This window comes from Oncorhynchus kisutch, linkage group LG10, assembly GCF_002021735.2.
Source record: "Oncorhynchus kisutch isolate 150728-3 linkage group LG10, Okis_V2, whole genome shotgun sequence".
In the NCBI taxonomy this organism is placed as follows: domain Eukaryota; kingdom Metazoa; phylum Chordata; class Actinopteri; order Salmoniformes; family Salmonidae; genus Oncorhynchus; species Oncorhynchus kisutch.
This window is the reverse complement of record NC_034183.2, coordinates 18,349,194-18,365,202: the sequence shown is the minus strand read 5'-3', so window position 1 is coordinate 18,365,202 and position 16,009 is coordinate 18,349,194. Positions and strand designations below refer to the sequence as shown.

The window sequence follows — 16,009 nt, the reverse complement described above, 5'->3', positions numbered from 1 at the left end:
TTGCCTTGATGACAAGTTTGCACACTCTTGGCATTCTCTCAACCAGCTTCATGAGGTAGTCACCTGGAATGCATTTCAATTAACTTACAATTAACATACATAGTATACAGTGTGATTTCTCAATGAGTGCTCAGGCAGTATCTGCAGACCTGTGAAACATTTACGAAGAGTTGGAAAGGGGGAGAGGATCTCAAGGAAAGACAAACGGCTTTTCATTTTTTTAAATTCATTTTTAAAATACAAATAAAAGATAGAGAGTGCCTGAGACTGCAGAGTGAGATAATGGGAGGGAGGAGGACAAGGGGAGTGGGATGAGAGAAGTAGGAGAGATGAGAGAGGAGGGAAAAGGCTGAAGTATGACAGTCAAAGGGGAATGCCAGACAGCTATTTAACACTCTTATCCAAAGGAGCTTACAGTCTGTAGTCTCCCACACAGTTGGTGTTGTTAGGTTATGTTTTATCATTATATTATGTTTTAGCACCAACTGAACAAAACTTTACCACTCACTGAGAAAAGTTCAACATGGCTCTACTTACTTTGCAGGCAGTCAGCATTGAGTAGGTCCTGGCACTTATCGTGACATTTGACCCCGCACTCGGTGCACCTCATGCCCTGGCGGGCGATGCCCCACAGCAGCCCCTCACACTCATAGCAGTAGGTGGGTGTCGTGGCCGTCCACACCTCAAAGTTATGGGGTGTGGTGCAGGAGATAGGGTAGATCAGAGCCTGTAGGGTCTTCTTGTACACATGGCTCTTCTACAAGAGAGGGAAACGTAGAGGATGTATATACAGAGTCAAAGAATTAGTGGAATCTATGACTACATGGAGAGAGGGGAAATGTCCACTATCTGGATATACTGAGAGTAGAGAAAAGAAAGAGCCAGAAACGCACCAGATCCTCGTTATTGAGAGTGCTGGACGCCATAGCTGATGTGAACCCTGCCTTCCTGGAGTTCTGAGCCAGGGACTGAGGTAGGCCAGGCAGGGGACAGAAAGAAAGGAAGGAATTCATGACTGATTAGATTAATATATAGTCGTTTTGTACATACTGCGATTGAAATACATTCAATAAGCACTTTTAAAACAAAGTGACAACTTCGATTTTGCTCAAAGAAAGAAGTCTATTTCTCTTGCTACTTACTTTAATATATTTTAACATATCTCATTAAGGCAACAGGTCACAAAGCGATCCAGCTGTATTCTCCCCAAGTGTATACAAGAAACCAGGGGTCATGGGTATCTGGAATGAAGTGCTTCTCTACACAAATTGCTATTCCCCTTAACAACCTTCTCTTTTCATTTGGAATCGTTCACGGTGTTACTCACCATAGCCTTTAGCAGTACAGATGGAGGAAGGAAGAAGCAGGAAGAGAAACAAGTGTTAAAGGGGCCATATGTCAAACAACTCTAGCCACAGTCACAAACATGGCGACAATAGCATAGGGGTCATTTCAAAACAGATACAGAGTGATCGATCATGAGACAGAAAGATCACTATATCAGGGGAGAGTTATTCAGTTTGTTGATGGAATACTGGGTGGAGGGAAAGGAGGGAGGACATTTCCATTCATTTAAATCTAGACCTATTAATCACGTGCCACGTAAACAACCCAAAACATTGTGCTATCTAGAACTATTAGAAGAGTTATTCAGGTGTCCCCATAGGAGAACCCTTTGGAGAACCCTTTTTCGTTCCATGTATAAACCTTTTCACAGAGGGTTCTACATGGAACCCAAAAGGGTTCTCTTATGGGAACAGTCGAATAACCCTTTTGGAGTGTAAGACAAAAGCCCTTAGGAACAAAGTGGAAAACTCCGTATTTCCTTAACAGTGATATGCGATGTTAAAAGATATACTCTATTTAAAACCCAGAGAGTTACAGGTGTAGGATTTCTAGCTAAAATATATATATTCACAATTTAGAAAGAGCGCTCTAATAGGCTACTTTGAAGCAATGCAAGACATGCCTCATTTGTTTTAAAACATTCAGGTTTCAAACAATTAAGTATAACGTTTTCAAAATGCATACTGCCTCCACCTCATTGCAAAGTGGTGTGTGGTGTGCTAATGAAGCCTTCCTGCCCTCGCTGTTTGATGCAGTGTTCATAACAACTGGAAACTCATACATCTCTGACTTCTGACTTCAGTGTGTTCAGGAGAACTGAGAACTGGCGATTAAACGAGCTCCGACTGGGAAAAATAGTTTTGAACGGTCGGTCATCCAACTCGGAATTCCAACTCGGGAATTCAGGCCTCTTTCTAAAGATCCGACTTTCCGACCTGAAGATCACTGACATCATGATTTGACCTCGTATCGTAGTTGTCTTGAAAGCACCACAGGCAGCAGCTCTTGCGCTTTCTGACAGATTTTCGACTCAAGGGCTCTGTATCTGTATGCTGGTTGTGTGTGATAAATAAGATACATAACGAATATACTGTACATACACACTAATTTAATTCCATACAATTATGCAGATGAACCTATAGACCGATAAGCACGACCAGACCACCAATGAATAGGCTAAAAAGCATTATTTCACAATGGGATTTTTTCTTCTCCTCCCAGGACAATTGGCCTGTGCCAATTTTATTCATCGGCTTTACTATTCTAATTTTTTTTATCGGACAAAAGCCAGCTATTATGGCTAATGGAAACGCTGGTGTGTGTGCCTATGTATCTGCATCTCCATGTGTGTGTTCATTCTCATGCAAGTGTGTGGGTTGTACAGTCTGACAGTGAACTGGATTAATAGAGACAAAGTACTGAGCTATTTAGTCCTGTATGGTAATTCTTCATTCAAGTGTGCGGTGGAGCTGAGCGGGCCTCCAGCTTGTCAGTGCTATTCAATTCAAAGCCTGGAAGTCAGTTAAATTGGCAAGGGTGGATGGCACAAGGGCTAGGTCGTCTATTTAGTGTGAGTATAATAGCCTAGTGAGTATTATATTACCTGCTTTGACAACTACTCTACCATTCAAAAGTGTGGGGTCACTTAGAAATGTCCTTGTTTTTTAAAAGAAAAGCTACTTTTTTGTCCATTAAAATAACATCAAATTGATCAGAAATACAGTGTAGACATTGTTAATGTTGTAAATGACTATTGCAGCTGGAAATGGCAGATTTTTTCTGGAATATCTACATAGGTGTACAGAGGCCCATTATCAGCAACAATCACTCCTGTGTTCCAATGGCACATTGTGTTAGCTAATCCAAGTTTATCATTTTAAAGGGCTAATTGATCATTAGAAAACCCTTTTGCAATTATGTTAGCACAGCTGAAAATTGAATGTCTTGCTTAAAGAAGCAATAAAACTTGCCTTCTTTACACTAGTTGAGTATCTGGAGCATCAGCATTTGTGGGTTCGATTACAGGCTCAAAATGGCCAGAAACAAAGATCTTTCTTCTGAAACTCATCAGTCTATTCTTGTTCTGGGAAATGAAGGTTAGTCCATGTGAGAAATGTGTACTACTCCCTTCACAGAACAGCGCAAACTGTCCCTAACCAGAATAGAAAGAGGAGTGGGAGGCCCCGGTGCACAACTGAGCAAGAGGACAAGTACATTAGAGTGTCTAGTTTGAGAAACAACTGGCAGCTTCATTAAATAGTACCCGATAAGAGGCCTCCCGGGTGGTGCAGTGGTCTAAGGCACTGCATTGCAGTGCTAGCAGCCGGCCGCGACCGGGAGGTCCATGGGGCGACGCACAATTGGCCTAGCGTCGTCCGGGTTAGGGAGGGTTTGGTCGGTGGGGATATCCTTGTCTCATCGTGCACCAGCGACTCCTGTGGCGGGCCAGGCGCAGTACGTGCTAACCAGGTCGCCAGGTGCACAGTGTTTCCTCCGACACATTGGTGCGGCTGGCTTCTGGGTTGGATGCGTGCTGTGTTAAGAAGCAGTGCGGCTTGGTTGGGTTGTGTTTCGGGGGACGCATGGCTTTCGACCTTCGTCTCTCCCGAGCCCGTACGGGAGTTGTAGCGATGAGACAAGATAGTAACTATTAACAATTGGATACCACAAAATTGGGGAGAAAAAGGGGGTAAAAAAATAAATAATAATAATAATAATAAAATAAAAATAGTACCCGCTCCACCAGTCTCAATGTCAACAGTGAAGAGGTGACTCCGGGATGCTGGCCTTCTAGGCAGAGTTGCAAAGAAAAAGTAATATCTCAGACTGGCCAATAAAAAGAAAAAATTAAGGCAAAAAACAGACAATGAACAGAGATATACCGGGGGATGTGCGTGAACAGCAACTTATGGAAAATAACAGCAGACTCGTACATTTCCTCAGCAAAAACAATGTACTGAGCAACTGTCAAATTGGATTTTTACCAAATTATCGTATGTCAGACCACCTATTCACCCCGCAGATTCTAATTGACAAACAAACATACCAAAACAAAGTCCTCTCATGCTTCGTTGATTTCAATTTGGCATGAGGGTCTGCTATACAAATTGATGGAAAGTTGTGTTGGGGGAAAAACATACAACATTTTAAAATCTACGCACACAAACAACAAGTGTTCCTTAAAAAATGTGCAAAAAACACACAGTTCTATCCACAGGGTCGGGCGGTGAGACAGGGATGCAGCTTAAGCCCCACCCTCTTCAACATAAAAATCAACAAATTGGCGAGTGCACTAGAACAGTCTGCAGTACCTGGCCGCATCCTACTAGAATCTGAAGTCAAATATCAACTGTTTGCTGATGATCTGGTGCGTCTGTTCCCAACCAAGGAGGGCCTACAGCAGCACCTAGATCTTCTGCACAGATTCTGTCTGACCTGGTCCCTGACAGTAAATCTCAGTCAGACACAAATAATGGTGTTCCAAAAAATGTCCAGTTGCCAGGACCACAAATACATATTCCATTGAGACAACGTTGACCTAGAGCACACAAAAAACGATACATACCTCGGCCTAAACATCAGCGCCACAGGTAACTTCCATAAAGCTGTGAACGAGAGACAAGGCAAGAAGGGCCTTCTATGCCATCAAAATGAACATACAATTCGACATACCAATTAGGATCTGGGTAAAAATACTTGAATCAGTTATAGAACCCATTGCCCTTTATGGTTGTGAGGTCTGGGGTCCGCTCACCATCTAAGAACTCACAAAATGGGACAAACAACAAATTGAGACTCTGCATGCAGAATTCTGCAAAATGATCCTCAGTGTTCAACGTAAAACACCAAATAATGCATGCAGAGCAGAATTAGGCCAATCAAAATCCAGAAAAGAGCCATTAAATTCTACAACCACCTAAAAGAAAGCGATTCCCAAACCTTCCATAACAAAGCCATCACCTACAGAGAAAGGAACCTGGAGAAGAGACCCCTAAGCAAGCTGGTCCTGGGGCTCTGTTCACAAACACAAACAGACCTCTCAGAGCTCCAGGACAGCGACACATTTAGACCCAACCAAATCATGAGAAAACAAAAGATAATTACTTGACACATTGGAAAGATTACACAGACCCACAAAGAATTTGAAAACAAATACAATTTTGATAAACTCCCATATCTATTGGGTGAAATACCACAGTTTGCAATTACAGCAGCAAGATTTGTGAGCCGTTGCCACAAGAAAAGGGCAACTAGTGAAGATCAAACACCATTGTAAATATAATCTATATTTATGTTTAATTATTGGCCCTTTTGTGAGTAATGTTTACTGTTAATTTTTTATTGTGTATTTCACTTTTGTTATCTATTTAATTTGCTCTGGCAATGTAAGCAAATGTTTCCCATGCCAATAAAGCCCCTTGAATTGAAATTGATAAGATAGAGAGAGAGATAGAGAGAGAATATCGAGTAAAAGATATTTAGTATATGGGCAGAACTTACACTGACCAGGTCCCTGACCAGAGGCATGGCTTTCCTCTTGCGGAGGTCCGGCATGCTGTCGATGCTATACAGCGCACCACCCACCCTGCATGGGGAGAAACCACACAAACACAGCACTCTTGTTGTCACAACATCCTCATCCCCACAAAATCCTCATTACCACAACATCCTCATCACCACAACATCCTCATCACCACAACATCCTCATCACCACAACATCCTCATCACCACAACATTCACCACCACCACTGACATACGTGACCCGATTCAGGAAACTAGACGCATGTTGCAAGTCACGACTTGAGAGCTGTTTGAACTTTAAAAAATGTTTTTTTTAATCAAAATGCGTTTTTGGCAAAAATTCCATCTCAACTAGTCTCGAACATGTGAACTTTCATGTGCCTTAATATCAAGCATGTATGCCATCTGTACATACAAATAAAATTGTTAAATTACGAGCCTAGTTGGTTTAGCCACAGAAAAAGTGAGCAACCTTCCCGCTAGCCATGATTGGCTGAGATAATGAATGGACTGGACATGCCGAGAGATGCGTTTGGATTGGTCTGCCATATAGTACACATCTGTCTATTGGAGCTGGTCAGTATGTCTAGGTAATCGTGTCAAACGCGTCTTTTTTTTTTAAATGTGGTGTTGGAAAACTGCATAAACCTAATGTCAAATTAAAGTTTACTGTTTGTTAGTTAACGTTAGCTGGCTGGCTCGCTAGCTAACGTTATGTGTTTGCGCTCCACTTTCTGGAAATAAGTGGAATTCGAGTATGATAGCTAAGGAGATGGAGAAAACTTCAGTCTGGATTACATCATCAAACTAAGCTAAGGGCAACCATGCATGGCATCAGACAGGAGATGCGTCCAACCATGATGTATACTGGTAAGATACGTTGTCTAGCTAGCTACATTTTCAGATATTACACGTTTCTAATTTTGACAGAAAGTGGTTTCATTTCAAGTGTACTGTTAACTAGCTAACGTTAACAGGCTGGGTCGCTAGCTAACGTTGTGTATGATCTTATTCTTCGTTTCTCAGACACACTTGCTTGACTAGCCATAGAACCTGGGTGGTTAGCTACCTGCAGATTCATGCAGGGTAGTAACGTCATGAGTTGTGATTATGGTCCATTGTTTAGCTAGCTAGCTAGCTAGACGTCTTAACAAAAGACCCCACTCTAATTTTGACAAAGTATTTTCATTTCAAGTTAGTGTACTATTAGCTAGCTAGCTAACATAAGCTGGCTGGCTCGCTAACTAACGTTACATCATGCGTTGGGATTCATTGTTTACCTAGCTAGCTATCTAGCTACATTTCACAACAAAAGACTCTCTTCTTAGTGTGCCAGAGCACAGAATAACTGATAAATTTTTGAATGCTCAACACCCGTTGAATATGTCCAGTGTCAGTAAATGTCAGCAACAAAGCATAATTCAATTGTTGCAAGCAGCACTGTTAGTCACCACTGCTCTGTGTAACATGAAAACTGCCTAACCAGCTCTGCTAGGGGGCGTAACATGGTCAGAGTGGGGTGTTCTCTCATTATATGTCTGGAAGTAGCTAGCCAATGTTAGCCAGTTAGCTTGGATGCTTGACTGCGGTCAGAGCTTTCGGAACAGCCCTACTTATTGGCCAGAGCGCCCAGTGTGCGCTCTGAATGCGAAACGCTCTGAAATTACAAATGGACAATCTGACAGCACAGTTGCAGTCACCAACATGCTGGAAAACATACTGTAACAGCCTAGCCAGCTCTGCTAGGGTGAGTAATGTTCAGTGAGCTGTTCTCTCTCTCTTAAATGTCTGGAAGTAGCTGGCAAGTTAGTACAGAATACACAGATCAAGCCTTAAAGAGATGGGTGCAGCTAAGGCTTAAGAGGGTGTGAACAATGCTGAATGGGTGTAGACAAAGAAGGACTCTCCAATTGTAGTACCAAAACATTGCAAGACGGTTTTCTCAAAAGTGAGTTTACAAGTTGATCAACTTTCAAAGCAGAATTATTTTCCCATTGTTTCCTCAAATGCAGTGTATGATATATAATTTTGTAGCTCCAAGTCTCTACTTTTATCCAATGTAAAAAACATAATTTAAATGTTGCTACATAAGACCGAATCCAGGTGGTGAGTCACACATAGACACACTGGAAATTAGAGAAATAGATCCTCTAACTTGGTCCCAGATCCGTTTCGGCTGTATAGCCATGTTTGTATGACAATGACCATAGGCAACGCAGGTATCCTAGTGGTTAGAGTGTTGTGCCAATAACTGAAAGGTTGCTGGATTGAATCCCTGAGCTGATAAGGTAAAAACCTGTTGTCCTGTCCTTGAACAAGGCAGTTAACCCACTGATCCCTGGGCCCTGAAGACGTGGATATCAATTATGGCAGCCCCCCGCACCTCTCTGACTCAGAGGGGTTGGGTTAAATGCGGAAGACACATTTCAGTTGAATGCATTCAGTTGTACAACTGACTAGGTATCCCTCTTTCCCTAACAGATCTGGGACCAACTTAACTTTAACTGTTTGCTCAAAATGTCATGCAGTTCTGTATTATTCCATGTTGTGAAGCTTTGTAGCTCATCACTAAGCTAAGGACCATGGGACTAAATACCTCTCTCTGCAAATGGATCCTGGACTTCCTGACGGGCGACTCCTAGGTGGTAAGGGTAGGCTACAAAACATCTGATATGCTGATCCTCAACACGGGGGCCCATCAGGGGTGCGAGCTTAGTCCCCTCCTTTACTCCCTGTTCACCCATGACTGCATGGCCAAACATGACTCCAACACCATCATTAAGTTTGCAGACAACACAACGGTGGTAGGCCTGATCACTGACAACAATGAGACAGCCTATAGGGAGGAGGTCAGACAACTGGCAGTATGGTGCCAGGACAACAATGTGATCCCTTAATGTGATCAAGACAAAGGAGATGATCGTGGACTACAGGAAAACGAGGGCAGAGCACGCCCTCATTCACATCGATGGGGCTGTAGTGGAGCAGGTCGAGAGCTTCAAATTCCTAGGTATCCACATCTCTAAGGAATGATCATGGTCCACCCACACCTACACAGTCGTGAAGAGGGCACAACAATGCCTATTTCCCCTCAAGAGACTGAAAAGATTTAGAATGGGTCGTCAGATCTTCAAAAAGTTCTACAGCGGCGCCATTGAGAACATCTGGTTGCATCACCGCCTGGTATGGGAACTGCTTGTCATCCGACCGCAAGGCGCTACAGAGGGTAATGTGTATGCCCCAGTACATCACTGGGGCCAAGCATCCTACCATCCAGGACCTCTATACCAGGGAAGACTCCAGCCACCCTAGTCATCTGCTATCTATACATAGTCACTTTACCCCTACCTGCAGTACATGTACATATTACCTCAATTAGATCGACTAACCTGTACCCTCGCACATTGACTCAGTACTGTTAACTCCTGTATATAGCCTCATTATTGTTATTTTATTGTGTTAGTAAATATTTTCTTAACTCTTTTTTTATTGCATTGTAGGGTTACGGACTTATAAAAGTAAGCTTTTCACGTATTCATGTATTTGGAGCATGTGACAAATACAATTTGATTAGATTAATATTGGTTTATTTGTTTATTCTGATCCCTATTAGCTTTTGCAGAAGCAGCAACTATTCTTCCTGGGGTCCACGAAAAAACACACAACATGACAAGTAACAAAACACTGATAGACAAGGGCAGTCACACAAATGTAGAATACAACGATACAAATAATACAACTAACACAACTATTATCAAAACAAATCAAATCACATTTGATTGGTTATATACACGTGTCTAGCAGATGTTATTGCGGGTGTAGAGAAATGCTTGTGCTTCTAGCTTTGACAGTGCATTTATATCTAACAGCTTCCCAACATATACCCAAAATACACGTACATCTTTGCGGTTGTGTGCGGGATTCCTAATCTATGTCTATAGGCAGCCACCTCTGATGTGCTAGTGATGTGCTAGTTTAACAGTCTGACGGCCTTGAGCTGTTTTTCAGTCTCTCGTTCCCAGCTTTGATGCACCTGTACTGACCTCGCCTTCTGGATGATAGTGGGGTGAACAGGCAGTGGCTCGGGTGGTTGTTGTCCGTGATGATCTTTTTGGCCTTCCTATGGCATCGGGTGCTGTAGGTGTCCAGGAGGGCGGGAAGTTTGCCCCCAGTAATGCGTTGGGCAGACCACACCACCATCTGGAAAGCTTTGCGGTTGTGTGCGGTGCAGTTGCCGTACCAGGCGGTGATACAGCCTGACAGGATGCTCTCAATTGTGCATCTGTAAAAGTCAACCTTGCCCCTATATCGATGTTTATGCTGCTTGATTGCTTTGCGGAGGGAATAACTTCACTGTTTGTATTCCTCCATATTCCCAGTCTTCTTGCTCTGGTTAAATGCGGTTGTTCGCGCTTTTAGTTTTGCGCGAATGCTCCCATCTATCCATGGTTTCTGGTTGGGGTAGGTTTTAATAGTCACAGTGGGTACAGCACCTCCTATGCACTTCCTGATAAACTCTTTCACCGTATCAGTACTTGTGTCAATATTATTTTCTGAAGCTACTCTGAACATATCCCAGTGACCAAAACAATCAAAATACTGCAGAGTTGCTTAAGAGCTAGTCGCAATGCTGCCATCTCCATTGGCGCAATCATCCGTCGCCATCATTATACAGCTATTATCATGTACATTGGTGTGAATTAAGGAATGGATTAAGAATATATATACAGTTGAAGTCGGAAGTTTACATACACTTAGGTTGGAGTCATTAAAACTAGTTTTTCAACCACTCCACAAATATCTTGTTAACAATCTATAGTGGTAGGTTAGGACATCTACTTTGTGCATGACACAAGTCATTTTCGTCGTGCCCCTAGCTGTCTGCCCCTAGCTGTCTGTCTGTCCCCAGCTGTCTGCCCCTAGCTGTCTGCACCTAGCTGTCTGTCTGCCCCTAGCTGTCTGCACCCAGCTGTCTGCCCCTAGCTGTCTATCTGCCCCTAGCAGTCTGCACCTAGCTGTCTGTCTGCCCCTAGCTGTCTGTCTGCCCCTATCTGTCTGCCCCTAGCTGTCTGTCTGCCCCTAGCAATCTGTCTGCCCCCAGCTGTCTGCCCCTAGCTGTCTGCACCTAGCTGTCTGCCTGCCCCTAGCTGTCTGCACCTAGCTGTCTGCACCTAGCTGTCTGTCTGCCCCTAGCTGTCTGCACCTAGCTGTCTTGTACCTAGCTGTCTGCACCTAGCGGTCTGCACCTAGCTGTCTGTCTGCCCCTAGCTGTCTGTCTGCCCCTAGCTGTCTGTCTGCCCCTAGCTGTCTGCCCCTAGCTGTCTGTCTGCCCCTAGCTGTCTGCACCTAGCTGTCTGCCCCTAGCTGTCTGTCTGCCCCTAGCTGTCTGCACCTAGCTGTCTGCCCCTAGCTGTCTGTCTGCCCCTAGCTGTCTGTCTGCCCCTAGCTGTCTGTCTGCCCCTAGCTGTCCACCCCTAGCTATCTGTTCACCCCTAGCTGTCTGTCTGCCCCTAGCTGTCTGTTTGCCCCTAGTTGTTCACCCCAAGCTATCTGTCCACCCCTAGCTGTCTGTCTGCCCCTAGCTGTCTGCACCTAGCTTTCTGCCCCTAGCTGTCTGTCTGCCCCTAGCTTTCTGTCTGCCCCTAGCTGTCTGTCTGCCCCCAGCTGTCTGACCCCAGCTTTCTGCACCTAGCTGTCTGCCCCTAGCTGTCTGCACCTAGCTTTCTGCACCTAGCTGTCTGCCCCTAGCTGTCTGTACCTAGCTGTCTGTCCACCCCCAGCTGTCTGCCCCTAGCTGTCTGCACCTAGCTGTCTGTCTGCCCCTAGCTGTCTGCACCCAGCTGTCTGCCCCTAGCTGTCTATCTGCCCCTAGCAGTCTGCACCTAGCTGTCTGTCTGCCCCTAGCTGTCTGTCTGCCCCTAGCTGTCTGTCTGCCCCTATCTGTCTGCCCCTAGCTGTCTGTCTGCCCCTAGCAGTCTGTCTGCCCCCAGCTGTCTGCCCCTAGCTGTCTGCCTGCCCCTAGCTGTCTGCACCTAGCTGTCTGTCTGCCCCTAGCTGTCTGCACCTAGCTGTCTTGTACCTAGCTGTCTGCACCTAGCGGTCTGCACCTAGCTGTCTGTCTGCCCCTAGCTGTCTGTCTGCACCTAGCTGTCTGCCCCTAGCTGTCTGTCTGCCCCTAGCTGTCTGCACCTAGCTGTCTGCCCCTAGCTGTCTGTCTGCCCCTAGCTGTCTGCACCTAGCTGTCTGCCCCTAGCTGTCTGTCTGCCCCTAGCTGTCTGTCTGCCCCTAGCTGTCTGTCTGCCCCTAGCTGTCCACCCCTAGCTATCTGTCCACCCCTAGCTGTCTGTCTGCCCCTAGCTGTCTGTTTGCCCCTAGTTGTTCACCCCAAGCTATCTGTCCACCCCTAGCTGTCTGTCTGCCCCTAGCTGTCTGCACCTAGCTTTCTGCCCCTAGCTGTCTGTCTGCCCCTAGCTTTCTGTCTGCCCCTAGCTGTCTGTCTGCCCCCAGCTGTCTGACCCCAGCTTTCTGCACCTAGCTGTCTGCCCCTAGCTGTCTGCACCTAGCTTTCTGCACCTAGCTGTCTGCCCCTAGCTGTCTGTACCTAGCTGTCTGTCCACCCCTAGCTGTCTGTCTGCCCCTAGCTGTCTGTCCACCCCTAGCTGTCTGTCTGCCCCTAGCTGTCTGTCCACCCCTAGCTGTCTGTCCGCTCAGGAAGGAGACGCGTTCTGTCTCCTAGAGATGAATGTACTTTGGTGCGAAAAGTGCAAATCAATCCCAGAACAACAGCAAAGGACCTTGAGATGATGCTGGAGGAAACAGGTACAAAAGTATCTATATCCACAGTAAAACAAGTCCTATATCAACATGAACCTGAAAGGCCGCTCAGCAAGGAAGAAGCCACTGCTCCAAAACCGCCATAAAAAAGCCAGACTACGGTTTGCAACTGCACATGGGGACAAAAATCATACTTTTTGGAGAAATGTCCTCTAGTCTGATGAAACAAAAATAGAACTGTGACAGGCACTTACCCTGCTGATAGCAACAGGGAGCAAATCCCAACGGACTCCCCCCGAGCCTGTGGAAAGAGGGGGGAGACAGGTGGAGGAATGATTGGCACATAGTATCCCTGGAAATGGTTTTATTAGGTCTACTACATCACACCACTAGCTGTCTGTCTGTAGCGGTCTGCCCCTAGCTGTTCGCCCCTAGCTATCTGTCCACCCCTAGCTGTCTGTCTGCCCCTAGCTGTCTGTCTGCCCCCAGCTGTCTGTCCACCCCTAGCTATCTGCCCCTAGCTGTCTGTCTACCCCTTACTGTCTGCACCTAGCTGTCTGCCCCTAGCTGTCTGTCTGCCCCCAGCTGTCTGCCCCTAGCTGTCTGCACCTAGCTGTCTGTCTGCCCCTAGCTGTCTGCCCCTAGCTGTCTGTCTGCCCCTAGCTGTCTGCCCCTAGCTGTCTGTCTGCCCCCAGCTGTCTGCCCCTAGCTGTCTGCACCTAGCTGTCTGCCCCTAGCTGTCTGCACCTAGCTGTCTGCCCCTAGCTGTCTGCACCTAGCTGTCTGCCTGCCCCTAGCTGTCTGCACCTAGCTGTCTGCACCTAGCTGTCTGCACCTAGCTGTCTGCACCTAGCGGTCTGCACCTAGCTGTCTGTCTGCCCCTAGCTGTCTGTCTGCCCCTAGCTGTCTGTCTGCACCTAGCTGTCTGCCCCTAGCTGTCTGTCTGCGCCTAGCTGTCTGCACCTAGCTGTCTGCCCCTAGCTGTCTGTCTGCCCCTAGCTGTCTGCACCTAGCTGTCTGCCCCTAGCTGTCTGTCTGCCCGTAGCTGTCTGTCTGCCCCTAGCTGTCTGTCTGCCCCTAGCTGTCCACCCCTAGCTATCTGTTCACCCCTAGCTGTCTGTCTGCCCCTAGCTGTCTGTTTGCCCCTAGTTGTTCACCCCAAGCTATCTGTCCACCCCTAGCTGTCTGTCTGCCCCTAGCTGTCTGCACCTAGCTTTCTGCCCCTAGCTGTCTGTCTGCCCCTAGCTGTCTGTCTGTCCCCAGCTGTCTGACCCCAGCTTTCTGCACCTAGCTGTCAGCCCCTAGCTGTCTGCACCTAGCTTTCTGCACCTAGCTGTCTGCCCCTAGCTGTCTGTACCTAGCTGTCTGTCCACCCCTAGCTGTCTGTCCACCCCTAGCTGTCTGTCCACCCCTAGCTGTCTGTCTGCCCCTAGCTGTCTGTCCACCCCTAGCTGTCTGTCCACCCCTAGCTGTCTGTCTGCCCCTAGCTGTCTGTCTGCCCCTAGCTGTCTGTCTGTCCCTAGCTGTCTGTCTGTCCCCAGCTGTCTGTCTGCCCCCAGCTGTCTGCCCCCAGCTGTCTGCCCCTAGCTGTCTGTCCGCCCCCAGCTGTCTGTCTGCCCCTAGCTGTCTGTCTGCCCCCAGCTGTCTGTCTGCCCCCAGCTGTCTGCCCCTAGCTTTCTGCCCCTAGTTGTCTAACTGTTAGTTTACAACGATGGAGTCGTGACACACGGCTAGTCAGTTTGTTTACCCCACTTTGTTACTATAAAGTCAAGAAAGATGTGTTTCATTGGGGGAAAAAACAAACCCAGCCATAAAACACAGGAGAGAGACAAGAGAGCGTTATCGGGGGTGATTTCGCCATCCATTGACGTCAGTCGGGAGGCCTTTGTGTTTGAAGGCCATGGTTGAAAGTGTATTTGTGACAGATCCTTGTTTTTTTATTTGACCTTTATTTAACTAGGCAAGTCAGTTAAGATCAAATTCTTATTTTCAATGACGGCCCAGGAACAGTGGGTTAACTGCCTTGTATAGGGGCTGAACGACAGATTTGTACCGTGTCAGCTTGGGGGTTTGAACTTGCAACCTTCCGGTTACTAGTCCAAAGCTCTAACCACTAGGCTACCCTGCCGCCCCTGACGTTCCAGTAATTGTATCTGTGCTCTTTTTCTCTCTGTGTGTTTAGAGCATGACACAACACTGACATTCACGTCATCATCACTTGCACACTCATGACCAACCACAAACACACCCACCTTGCAGTCGGCTCCAGCCCTGGCCAATCAGAACGGACAACATTCAAATCACTTCGGAAGTGGCACAAAATCAAACAAACACAAATTATCTTAACAACATTAAGCCGGGCAAAAAGTACCACAGGATTACAATTTACAGAGTAAGAGAAGGTGACATGAATGACAGACCACCAAAGGATATGATTGAGAAGTGAATGAAAGAAAGCTGAAAGGGAAAAGATGTCAGAAGAGAAACCTCAGGGCAGAGACATAAGAAGGAGTGACAGCATTCTGGCGAGAAACAAAGAGAGCAGCCACATGGTTTCCATACACATCCACGTGCACGCGCGCACACATATATACACACACACACACACGCTGTCTCACCTGCTGCAGCTGTAGTCGGACCTTGCTGCAGAGCCGTTGCCAGTTGGCCCTAGCCCTGTCTGGACCAGGATCCATGATGGGCCTCTGATAGCTGGGAGAGGAATTTACAAGAGCAGAGCTCAATATATTTACATGATTTGATTTGATTTGTTAGAAAATAATGTAACTTTTTTTATAGGCAGTAGTGGCTAGTAAAGGATACTAATAAAACTGTAGAATAATGTATTGTGTATATGTAGTGTGTATATAGTATGTAGTGTATATGTATTGTGTATATGTAGTATATATGTAGTGTGTGTATATGTAGCGTATATGTAGTGTGTACAGTATACAGTATGTAGTGTGTATATGTAGTGTGTATACAGTATGTAGGGTGTATATGTAGTATATAAGTAGTGTGTGTATATGTAGCGTATATGTAGTGTGTACAGTATACAGTATGTAGTGTGTACAGTATACAGTATGTAGGGTGTATATGTAGTATATATGTAGTGTGTGTATATGTAGCGTATATGTAGTGTGTACAGTATACAGTATGTAGTGTGTATATGTAGTGTGTATACAGTATGTAGGGTGTATATGTAGTGTGTACAGTATACAGTATGTAGTGTGTACAGTATACAGTATGTAGTGTGTATAGGTAGAAGATGTAGGGAAGTGAATACTTGTTATAGTATTAAATCTAGAATCGGCTTCCTATTTCGCAACACAGCCTCCTTCACTCATGCTGCCAAACATACCTTTGTAAA

At 45.9% G+C, this 16,009-nt stretch overlaps 1 protein-coding gene across 1 annotated transcript in view; it reads right to left on the bottom strand.

Annotated features, from left to right (window-relative positions):
• Nucleotides 1-16,009, bottom strand: part of LOC109898761 (protein unc-13 homolog A) — an 82,877-nt gene that overhangs the window by 29,579 nt on the left and 37,289 nt on the right. Inside the window, exons 12-17 of the mRNA XM_031832851.1 lie at nt 15,261-15,351; nt 12,897-12,943; nt 5,848-5,965; nt 1,328-1,333; nt 894-968; nt 538-757 (exon numbers count right to left, since the gene is read on the bottom strand). Of these exons, the coding sequence (XP_031688711.1) occupies nt 538-757; nt 894-968; nt 1,328-1,333; nt 5,848-5,965; nt 12,897-12,943; nt 15,261-15,351 (557 nt within the window). The remainder of the gene's footprint in view (nt 1-537; nt 758-893; nt 969-1,327; nt 1,334-5,847; nt 5,966-12,896; nt 12,944-15,260; nt 15,352-16,009) is intronic.